Here is a 12,304-nt window from a genome sequence, read left to right on the forward strand (position 1 = left end):
TACAAATCCTGATAGAAGTTGCATTAAAGAGGGTAGGGCACCACTGCCAGCTGGAGGTGTCTTATAGCAACCAGCGACAGAACTATGGAGAGTTTTAGAGAATTATGAATTTGAATCGCTTACTCACTGATGTGGAGAAAGCACATTCAAATGAAAATTCATGATGTAAGATTAGCAACCCCCTGGTTTGGTAAAATCCACTGATCTGACTGATTCCCAAATTGTTAGATCAAATGAAAAAAAACCAAAAAAAAAAACAACCAAAAACTTGAGAGTTTCCCTTTTATATATTTAGACAGACAGATTCAATCAGTCATTCGATCTTCAAACATGAAAGAAATGGACCCAAATAATAAGATTTGCTCAGTTCTCTCTTGTAAGTCCTTAGTATATTTGACAGTCACCTAATGCACAAAGCAAATTTTTAAGCGCTTCAGTTTAATACAGTTAACATGTATTTAAATAACTTGTAATAAGCATATGATCTCCCCGGAGGGAGATAAATAAATAGTAAGAATGAGAATGACTTGCAGCCTTACTGTCTATTAATACCATCTTGTTTCCAAAAGTCTGTTTTTAGGCAAATGTCAATACATTTTGCATAAGATTTACAAAAGCAACTACTCAGCTTTTCCCATCCCAAACACATGAAAAAAAAAAAAAAAAGAAAAAAAAAGAAATACAGGAGTCACAGCAGTAGTCAAATATCACTTTGTTTTACATTCAGGTGTTGTCACCCACTGACCTATGAGCAGAGAAGTGTACTTCTTGTTGGTCATGCACACACTTTAGAAGGCTTTGATTATGTTCTGGATTTCCCATCTTTGGCCAGAGCATTCCTGTATAATAAGTTTTTTCTTTTTAATCTCCAGACATCTTTTTGTCTGCCTGTTCTTCAGTTCTTTGCCCTAGAAAAGAGAATAAGTATGTCAAGAGTGTTGATTCACATTACATCAACATGTAGCACTCAGACAAACGCTGTCGATATTTCAAGGTATTTGAGTCACTCTAAACTCATCCACCCTGTAATTTCAACGTGTTGTAGTACCTGAGTGAAGTCCCAGTAAATCCCCATGCCTTTCTCCAGAGCCTCTTTGCAGTTGTAAAGGCCAGGCTCGGTTTCTTCTTTGCCGATGTCAGTTAAACAGCGGTTGTCATTGTACTTGTGGGACTTGATGCCGCCAATGTAGAGCTCGCCAGTTGCACGATAATAAGTGAACTACAAATATTAAAAAAAAAAGTTCAGCAAGCACACTGGGCACACTAGGGACGAACAATATTTCCAGTTACCACTTGTGACTTTTCAGAACCTATAATCATTAATCTTGACAATCACATTTAGCTGCTTTACTTACTTGGGGTCCATAGTAGAAGCAGTGGAAGGCAATGGGTGTGTGACCTGGCACTGGGCCTTGGTCTAAGCACATTTCAGCATCAAGATTCTTCAGCTGTAAGTGGAGAAGTTAATCTTTTTGTCACAACCAGTGAAAATTTCTCAACCACTATGGCAGGTAGGAGTGAATCATTAAAGCATAATTTAATAAGGCAATGCATGTGGCACACATCCTGCCGTTACCACACATACGGAGCACAAGAGAAGCTAAACTTACTCCTCCATAGGCAAGTAGATTGTCCCAGGGATCCAACTTGGGGTACACATTTTCCAAGTACCATTTGAAAGGCTTACAGTTCAACCTTTCTCTCAGTTTCTTCCTCTCTGAGACATCCCCAATGTCAATTCCATGGTTCTGCAGAGTCAAAGAATATGGCGTGATTTGTCTGTGATTTTGAAACTTAAGAAATTCAACTTCACTTTAGTTTAAGATCTAAGAGACAGATAAAATGTTCTCATAACTAAATATCTACGCATGAGAAAAGCTTTTGTGAACATTTCAATGTTCATCCTGCATCCTGTGCGCAGAAGCATGCAGTGTACCATAAAAAGTGCATCATCAGTCTTTGTCTTCAACTACATTTGAAGCACCTCAAATGGCAAGTTCCAGGCCAAGTTAATGTTGTGTTTGTATTCATCCATCCAGACTTCTGCTACCCTCAGGGCGTTTCTTTTCATGGCGGGGCTCAGGTCAGGCATGTAGGGCTTGTGGTACCTTTCGATGTGGGCGATCTTGGAGCATGGAACTACTTCAATACTGCCTCCGCATGTCCACACCTAAATGAGCAAACCTCACTTTTAATTTCTTACTACACAATAAAACTACAATGATAATTGTGCAAGTGTGAAGCATGAGTAAAAACGAAAGTTAGCAGCTAGAAATAGCTAAGAGCTACTTATAGGATGATGATTCCTGGTGCAATGCTGCCACTTACAGGTGGATGAATCATTCTGAAGAAAAATATCTGATATATCTCCTCACTGTCCACTAGTGTCTATTCTGTGTGTGCAGTGGAAAAAAACCCCACATTTTTTTGTACATAGCTCTGGCTCTGTAAATGGGAAAAAAGCCTGAGCCACACAACACTATTACAGCCAGTGAGCAACAGGTGGCGTTCGTGCCTGTGCTCAGGACAGGGGGAAGGGGAGGGGAGATGGGGGGAGCGAGAGGGACGGTGAATCTGGCATGCTAACATGTAATCACACTGTGATGAAGGAGAGATGGCAATATCACCAGTCTTTCTCCAGATTGACTCACCCCACCTTTAACACAGTTTTTAGGGCTCTGTCTCTTCCTGGGAGACCCCTGCTACTGCCCCATAAAGTACTTTACTTAAAAAAGGTTCATAATTAAAATATCAAATTTGCCAGTCAACCTACGGATACTCCAGGGAGTCATTGTTCCTGGACAACATAATCCACTTTAAGAGCACAACAGCACAATGTTTTAAATACTTTGGATTTATGTAAATTCAAGCAAACTCGATATAACGTGTTACACTTGTTAACCTTCATGGTTCTGGTAGGTGGATTTTATTACCTTTGGACATTGCCTGGCTAGCCCCCTTTCCACCTGTTTCCAGTCTTTATGCTATGTAAGCTAGCTGGTTGCTAGCTGTAGCTTCATATTTATTAGACAGACATGAAGAGGTGTCAATCTTCTCATCTGTTTGCAAGACAGTGAATAAGCGTATTTCACAACTTCTGTTTTAAGGGACATTATTAGTCCCCCATTTTCTTTTGTAGAAAAGATTTCTCTGCTGAGAAACTTTGGATCCATCAGAGCATCGACTGACTACGAGCTGACAGCAGTAAAGTGTGTTTACACCCTGTACCCACATCACAGTAAGTTATCTAAAAATGTCCAACAGGTTAGGCTACTAGGAGACAGGATTTTTCAACTGAAGGTATCATGGTAGCGATGATTTTATCCTCTTTCTTAATGAGGAACTGCGTCATTAGGTTTAGGGTTTGATGTTAGATAGGCGGGGATTACTCACACGAATTCCCAGCTCAACATTTTCTCCACCGTACACTGTCATTCCTTCATCAAGGAGTCCAATTTCTCCTAGAAACTTCCTTTCAGCCACAAGGATTCCCATGACGGATGGACTCCTGAAGCAGAAGATGTTTTTACTACTGTATCATTTCAACCATACTGTACGAAGTAAGTCAGCATTACATCATCAAGAATGCCTAATCCAAGATACATCAATGAGACACATATGTAAATCACAACAATACTGATTGATTTCACTTTAACTTACTTTCCAGGCAATGAGCCATCATTGAGTTTGTAATAGTCGGGTGCAAAACCCTCATACATGCACCATAAAGCCCAGTCGAAGGCGTGTGCTGCTGGAAGATATTGCACAACCTTGAGGTCATCAAAGTTGACTCTGTCAAACACAGGGGACACCACCACCGTTCGGTCAGCTTTGATCTGCGTCAGCAGGGGTTCAGCCCTGCATTAGGGGAGGGAGGAGACACATCACTGCAACAAACTTCCTTCATTTAAGATCCATACAGTAAGACTTATTTTGTTATGTGTCATTCACAATGTCATTGTCATTTACTGAATTAATACCAGTGAGTCCACTGATTCAAATTTTCTCACCAGTTCTTCAAAATGACTAAAATTTTCAAATAGGTGCTGGCATGCGTTTTGGATCAGTGCCAGTCACCCCATTACTTCATTAATATCTGCTGAGATTAATCTTGCTAAACAGGCAGAGCTCACCAAGCCTGTTCATTTTGAAGGCTTTAATCTCCCACACACCTGTCACCCTTATGGCATTATTGGGGTAGTCCTGGGAGCTTGATCAGCCAGTCTACATGTGTTATGTGGACTTGGAAAAGGCTCATTAACGTGTCTGCTGGGGAAACCTGTGGGCGGTACTGCAGTAGTATAGGTACCAGGGCCATTGCTACAAGTCCTCCGGTCCTTATATAACTAAAGTGACAACTGTGTCCGTATTCTCTGCAGTTAAAAGTTAAAGTTAAACACTTTTTCAGTGGGTGCTCTGCCCTGTCTCTGATCCTGTTTGTGATATTCATGGACAGGATTTCAAGGCTCAGCCAGGGTGAGAAGAGTGTCCAGTCTGGGAACCTCAGATCTGCGCCTGTGCCTTTTGCAGGTAATGTGGTTCTGTTGGCTTCATCAGACTGTGACCTTCAGCACTCTGAGGCGATTTGCAGCTGAATGTGAAGCCATTGTTCTCTGCCACAAAACATAGGACTGCTCCCTCTCGGTTGGGAGTGAGTCACGGCACTGAGGGAGCTTAAGTATCTCAGCATCTTGTTTCATGAATGATGGAAAAATGGAGGGTGAGATGGACAGGTAGATTGGTGCATTATCAGCAGTAATGCAGATGCTGTACTGGACCACTGCTGTGAAAAGGGAGCTGAAAAAGAAAGCAAACCTTTCAATGTACCAGTCAATCTACATTCCAACCCTCACCTATGGTCATGAGCTGTGGGCAGCGACTGAAAGACAGATAGCTAAAATGTTGCAGGGGAGAGTGAGGTCTGGAATACACTGCTTAACCTCCTGCCACCATGACCTGACCCCCGATGCGTGGAAGAAAATGGATGGATGGATAGAGGAATAGATGGATGGATGGAGCTTCAGACTGGAAAACCTTCAGTGCAGCAGCAGAGACGCGCCTAATGCTATCCAAATAAGCCTTTTTTGCTCAACCACAATTGCAAAATCTATCCACACTATTGCACTCAGTTGCTCCTTTACAAAACAGTGATTAGAAGGTTTCCAGTCTGAGCAGCACTCGCCCCTCCCTCCTTACCACCAGTATAAAGTATTTGAGCAACACCTTTAAGCCCTGACTGTCCCAGTGGAGGTGCTCACAGACCAGTAGATTCGTCTGTGGTTGTACTGGGATCAGACTGGTTGTACTCTCAAATTGCAAAACTGAGTAAACGGGATGTTCTTGAGGATGTTTCTTTCAGCTTTCAAACTATCCTAGTCAGTCAGTTTATTCTCTGTAGTGATGTGGATACTTCCCTGTGTACAATGAATAACAGTGTAGACATACTAAACAATGCACTGTTGTCAGAGATGGAAATAAGCTGGAACTTTTCAAGTGAATTTCTGAACTTTAGACAGACATGGCTGCAACAGCAAGGTAATATAAAGTATAATGTTAAAGACTACTTATATCACCTTTAATGTGTAATCAAATATTACACACAAACCAGTGGATAAAAGGATTTATTTTTGCCTCATTCTTACCACATCTCATGGACTTCAATGTGTGCATCCAGGATGGCCACCACGTCTGCAGTAGCAGCCCTCCACCCAGATGCCCTGGCGTAAGCAAGGCCCTGCTGCTTGCTGTGCCTCACTCTTGCAATACGGAGATTTGGGTTCTGCTGCTCAAGTGACTTCACGTAAATGTCAAGGTCTCCCTTCAGGTCCTCTGAATTGAAAGGAGAATGTGGTCATACATGTTGATGTAAGGAGAGAATATGCTGGTTTTTACATATCATTTTTACGACAGCAAGTTTAGATGAGGCAGTAATGCCAGTTTCCACACTGATTACCCATAATGCAATGTGGACAGTAATCATGGTGAATTCTGTGATGGAGTCACAGTTCTGATCATAGACATGACTCACAGTCCAGTTTATGTTGTGACGGTATCACTTACAGCTAGTGATGGCACACTGATTACATTATACTGAAGCTTACACTGTACAGAGGTTTATGTGCTCTTGAACATATTTGATAAATATGCCTATTCACTTTCTTGCTGAGATTTAGATTAATACCACTCTCAAGTCTGTGTGGTAAATCTAAGGCTACCAACAGGACCCGGACAGCTTAGCTGTGCATAAAAACCAGAAACAGCAACAGAATCCAACAACTAACACCCCTAAAGTGCACTAATGGATGTTGTGTCTCATTTGTTAGGCATCTGATAATCATAGTGTTAAAACGGCAAGCAGGCAACAGTCTCTTTGTGAAGACTTCACAAAGCTGCTTTGCCTGTCCAAGAAGTCGTCCAGCACATGTACTCAAATCAACCAAGAAATTGTTGTTTGTTAGATTTTTTGTACAGATAAACCAAGCATATAACAAGTTAATTAGGAAGCTTTAGTGGTGCTTGTAAGCAGATTCTATGTGACAGAGACAGTCCAGCTCTGTCCAGCTACTGCAGTCAGGAAGAAGGCTGCTTGAGAGAAGCACATACATTAAAAGAATGGAACTTGGAATGACAAACTAACACATAGAATTCATAAAACAGCTTAGATTTGTGCCTACCAGCATCCACAAAAAGGATGGAAAAGTAAATTAAAAAAAGCTCAAAACCCAAACACCTGTTGGATGTTATGCTCTGTATGGTGTCTAATTCTAATCAAAGAACAAATGTGAAGAACTATTTACAGTACTTGGTTTGTGACAGAGCTGTATTATGTACCTCATGCTGTGTAAATACGAAATCTAAAATTAACATAACTATGATCACCATTGAAATGCCACTGTATTGTGACTGTAAAGGTTTGTTACACACATGTGAACAAAAACCTTGTGATGTGGGAATATGAGCAGCTGAGCGATCTGCACAATTCAAAGTTTTTCACCTCATCCTGCCTCGCAGTAAACTGTGTAGCCTGTAAATCCTAGAGGAGCTTTTGTTTATCACTCGCAGGTTTGCACAACGTGATCCGTCTGTAACCAACCCACCATTAGAGCTATTGTCATCGACCATTATTATCTCCTTCAGCAGGTTTTTAGGGGTGCGGTCGATGATGCTGCGCAGGGCTCTTTTGATGATAGACAGGGCCTCGTTCAGGTAGATCAGCACCACTCCAACACTTGGCAGGTCCTTTGGGTAACTCTTTTTCAAACACCTATTCAGAAACAGAAGGGTGTCTTTTTCACCAGTAAGCCGTATAAATGTTTTCACTAACCATTTGGAGAGCAAGGTGAAGGATATACTTGGCAAACAATGAACTGTCTGTTAGGGACAGTTCTTTGACTTTTCTCGTGGAATGACAGGTTGGACAACATAGGAAACCATCATGAAAGCTGTACCTTGGATCCCTGGTTTCTGGAAGAGCTCGATCTAGAGGAAGGCGATCGCTGAGAAAAACGTTGTATCCATAGTTCGTAAACAAACGCTGTGCCTCTCTTTGGTCATCCTCAGAGAGATTCTTCCCCCACTCCTTGAACAGGGCAGAGTGGGGGAACAGTTTGTTGGACTTTTTCTCTTTGGGAGTCTCCTTTTTGTCCTGGACCTTTGCTTCAGGTTGCTTTTCCTGCTCTGGCTTCTGCTTTTGGACTGCTGACTGTTCGACCTCGGCAGCTTTTCTCTGTCTGTCTTGGTTCTCCTCGAGCATTTTCTGAATGGCATCCTGCTTTTTCTCAAAAGCTCTGAGTGTATTGGCTTGACGAATTTGAGAGATCAAGGATGACATGGAGAGAGTAAAATGAGCTACAGGCATGGTCATTTTTTGCAGAAAATATTAGACTAGATGTAAATAACAGGCCTTATAATCTTCATCATCAAGAAATTGTTTTTCTAAATTAAAATAAACTTTAGAGATGAATGTTCTCTTGATTGATTCCACCTAAACAGTTTACTGATACTTGAAATTAGGTGTTACAGCAGCACGAGACATCAGACAAATACATTAATATAAAATATAAAAACAAAATCAATAGTATATATATTATGTAGAGAAAATGGAACTCGTTTCATTGAACAACTCATAAATGTAGCACTGCTATTGAAATTTCGTCACATCTATTATGAACAGACAGCAAACTTCAAGAAAAGAAGTTCCCTTAGAAGCCCACGACTAAGACCGGAGACTGAGACGACTAAAACTGGATTAAAGCCGATGATGAAGAAAATAATCCAGAATAACCTGTGCACAAACACGCATACAGATAGGTGACTGCATTCACTCACACAGATTGCCGATGCTTGCCTCCAGCTCAGAAAAACTCCGGATCATCCACCGCGCGTCCTGCTCCTTGTCATCCACCACTGTATCCTCAAATCCGATCTTTAGAAACAAGCCTATGCAGAAGACGAGTCCAATCCCCGCCAATATGAGGGCTTGACGCTTTATCCACAGTGCTCTCATACTGATAACACGCTGACTGCCCCCCACAGAGTGAGCAAACCCCGCACGACTCCCGCACTCAGCGCGTTTAGCTCACTCGACTGACGGGTTCGACCAGACAGCTGGCAAATTGCAGGTTACATGATGAGAGTTTCAGATTGTGAGTGACACGTTCTTTGATTGAACGCGAGGTGAACCCTGTCCCTCCTCAGCTGCCGGCCCACATTAGGCACAGGTGTTCCTAATGAGCACGCGTCGTGACGTCATGATGTCACCTGCGTACCACCCAGATACCGTCTGTACCAGTGGCTCCAGGTGTGAAGGGCCACAGCACTCACTGGCAGAGATGCTGTGAAGAAAGTGACACCGTCCTGAGGAGAAGCCGTTTAGGGACACTGAGAACAAACAGGTAAACAAGCTTTTATGTCCATACAGCTGGTTCAGAGCTGTTTTTCATGCGTTCCTCCTGAATGACAGCCAGTCAGGAGCCACATAGTTTTCCTAGCATTAATGATACAGCTATTTCATTTTTGTCAGCAACAATGGTGAATGTCATTATATACATAGTAGCCTACTTTGCATTGTATACGCATGCTCGAATGTTATTTGGTATTCAAAACCGAGCACTGCTCTGAGCATACTAATGTCAGCATGCTGACAACAACGATGCTATGCTGATATTAACAGGTATAATGTTGACCATGTTGACCTTCTTTAGTCAGCATGCTAAAATTTGCCACTGGAGGAACAGTGCGCTTGCTAAAGTCATCAAGATTCATCACCTGGGGACGACAAGTTTCATGGCAATCCAAAGGTTGCTAAGATGTTTAAAAACATACAAAGAACAGATATTTGCACAGAAATGATTCTAGAGGAAAAGTTAGGTGATCGTTAAAGTTGGTCGATTCATCCTCTTGAGACCATGAATGTTTGTAGCTAAAACATTTCATGGCAAATCCTTCAAGTAGAATAGTTGTTTGGATATTTCAGTCTGGACTGAAGTGGTGGACCGATCAGCAGAATAATAATACTGTCATCTCTAGAGCCACACTGCTAGCAATGCCGAAAAAGACATCAACGACAACAACAACAAAAGATCAAACTGTTAAAACACGGCTTCATCTGTAAGTTTCCTTTGGAAAAGAGTTGAATAATAGACCTTTCCCACAGCAGACATTTTGAAACGTCAAACACAGTGTAACTAATCATATTAAACTATAGTCCAATATCAGTTCTAGTAATTCAATTAAAATGCACCTCTGTTTTTCTTTCTTGCTATGACAAATGAAAAAGTGTGCGTCAAAGAAGAGGTTTAACATTACTCCAGAAGAAATGGTTTAATATTGTCGCTCCACTGGGTGATTAAGTGGCGTTGAATTCATTGACACCACAAATGGTGGGTGTTGCATTTGGGCTTGCCACTTCAAGACAGCCTGGATAGCTGCACATAAACATTGTGTGTTGCTAATGTTAGGTGTGGTTGCTTGCATCATACGAGACATGAAATGACATGACACAGTCTGACAGGAAGCAAGCAGCCTTAAATGCTGACACCTGTGGCCTGTGTGGGTCATGTTACAAAATGTGCAACATGACACAACATATTGTTAAACTGTAGACACCACAAAACATATGACCTGATGAAACACGTTTGTTTAAAATGGCTGAGGCGTCTTTCCACGGTACAGTCTGTCTGTCTGTCTGTCTGTCTGTCTGTCTGTCTGTCTGTTGAATTCAGCACACGTCAAAGGGTGATAGCCCATCCCAGCTCTCACTGATAACAATGAAAAGGCTTGGCCTTACAAAAATTCAAACAAGGGAGAGAATTTATGAGAGGGTTACATAAATGCTGGTAACTCAATAATATGTTAAAGCACCTTTGTATAGGATCTAACCATTTATGACGCCGGCACCTGCTCTGGGCAGCAGCTTAAAGACACACTACTGGACAATATACACAGGTCTGGACAAAGTACTACCACCATTGTCGCCAGCTATGGCCTTACTTCCTGCAGAATGGGAGAATGACCGCAGCCCAAATCAACCAGGCAGCAGTTACTGTTATATTTGTGACAAGGACAAGTTAGGATTTAAACTCATGATTGATTAATATCGTTTCAGTTTTTCCGTCTGACTTTTTAGATTGCCTGTGGCAGCTGAAGTGCCATTCATGCAGGATGTTTCCTGGAATGACTGCTGTCTACAGAATAGCTCTTAAGAATGGTGTTCTGCAGTCATGATGTTGTACGCCTCAGTGTCATGTTAACAGAGTTATTTATAATAATATTAATAATAATAATAATTACGTGTGTGTGTATAAAATATTAGATAAAGGATTATGTTATTTATTTGCTTTCTGTTTGACCCTGTACAACCACCACATGAACGCCCATCGATTGTGTTTTATATGTTTTTAAAGTGTAATAATCCATCACAACTTCAGCATGGCTGTATACTGAGGGCTTTGCCACAGGATGTGTTATTCATCAGCAAATGAAAAATGCCACATATCGCAGCATAACCCATGATGTTGTCCCATGTGTCCAGGCTCAGAAAAACATTGTTCAGCTACTACTTGAAAGATGTGCATTTCAGCTTTTGCTTGAGTTTAGGCCGTATCACTTCCATGATTCGGTGCACTAACAATGCGAACCTTTGGTAAAATCTAAATTCATCTAAATGAGAAGTCTCATACTTCTAAAGCTGACTGAAAAACAGGGGAACGCTCTGTTCTATCCAAGTGTCTAAGTCATGATGTTGACTTTAAAACTGACACAGCTAAATGGAATTCAGGCATCATTCATTTTATTATTTACACCTGTGCTTCTCCCTACTGTGACATGTCAAAATGGCTGCTGTGAAAAAGGTCTGTTGCTGCTGTAGCAGTGAAGGCAACAGATTGTATTTAGCCACAGTTTGGTGAAAATATTAGGGGTTTTAAACAGAATGAGCGTACTGATGGACAGTGGAGAAGTGGAGCTTTTTAAGTTTCTATTTTAATACTTTTTTTTTCCCACCATGGCAAGTTGCTACCATTGGATTACAGACAAAGATCATAACGTTAAAAGAAAAAAAATTATGGGAGTCATTGAATACAGTAAAATGAGGGAGTGTTACACTCCTGGGCATTTGCTGTTGATTGCAATGTGTCTTCTTCTGTCAGACTCAGTTTCAAGCAGCTGAGATGTGACTCAACAAGCTGAACAACTTTTCCCAACTGTGTCATTACTTTTTCACAGCAGCCCTTTTGACAGATAAATAAATGACGGTTCAGCATCAGCATTTCATAACAGTTTATTACTCATTTAGTTCACTTCTGTATAAAGTACTATATTGTACATTTTGTCAAAATAACCTTGCTGACCATAAATCACTGTGCCAGCCTTAAGAGGAAGGTTCCAGGTAATAAACATGTTGCTCTTGTTGTCATCCAACCAGATTTCTGCAACCCTCAAGGCACTGCTCTTCATGGCAGGGTTGAGTTCCTGTGCACACGGTTTCTGTGCCCCCTCATGAGAGCTATCTTGGACCAAGGCACAACCTCTCCACTTCCTCCCCACAGCCACACCGGAGCAGTCAAGACACAGATGGTTGTCAGTGGTTACACAAATACAACCTTTACTGATTGAAATGAGTGTGCATCTCAAGTTCAACATTTTCTCCCTAATAAACTTTCGTTCCACCATCAAGCCTGTCGGTTTCTTCAAGGAAACCTCTGTCTGCTGAAGACATAATACAAGTGCTTCATTGGATCTGACATAGATAGATAGATCCTCCTAAATGTTCGCAGTTAGATTTTAGGATCAAAGTCAAAGAAAA

At 41.4% G+C, this 12,304-nt stretch overlaps 1 protein-coding gene across 1 annotated transcript; it reads right to left on the minus strand.

Moving 5' to 3' along the window:
• Positions 1-788: 788 nt before the first annotated feature.
• LOC143322401 (putative polypeptide N-acetylgalactosaminyltransferase 8) lies at positions 789-8,629 on the minus strand. The gene is made up of 11 exons (XM_076733574.1): positions 8,329-8,629; positions 7,449-7,800; positions 7,098-7,264; positions 5,643-5,829; positions 3,661-3,858; positions 3,394-3,508; positions 1,985-2,170; positions 1,611-1,748; positions 1,356-1,448; positions 1,049-1,219; positions 789-908 (listed from the first exon to the last, which is right to left on the minus strand). The coding sequence occupies exons 1-11, from the start codon at positions 8,504-8,506 to the stop codon at positions 789-791; spliced, it is 1,905 nt and encodes a 634-aa protein (XP_076589689.1). The 5' UTR covers positions 8,507-8,629.
• Between the last annotated feature and the right edge of the window lie 3,675 nt (positions 8,630-12,304).

This window comes from Chaetodon auriga, chromosome 6 (genome assembly GCF_051107435.1).
Source record: "Chaetodon auriga isolate fChaAug3 chromosome 6, fChaAug3.hap1, whole genome shotgun sequence".
Classification (NCBI taxonomy): domain Eukaryota; kingdom Metazoa; phylum Chordata; class Actinopteri; order Chaetodontiformes; family Chaetodontidae; genus Chaetodon; species Chaetodon auriga.

Coding starts and splice junctions, on each gene's coding strand:
- LOC143322401 (XM_076733574.1), bottom strand. CDS start 8,506: ATGAGAGCACTGTGGATAAAGCGTCAAGCCCTCATATTGGCGGGGATT. Junction 7,801..8,328: donor GGCAAGCATCGGCAATCTGT/GTGAGTGAATGC, acceptor AAATTCGTCAAG/CCAATACACTCAGAGCTTTT. Junction 5,830..7,097: donor CGATGACAATAGCTCTAATG/GTGGGTTGGTTA, acceptor CTTTCAATTCAG/AGGACCTGAAGGGAGACCTT.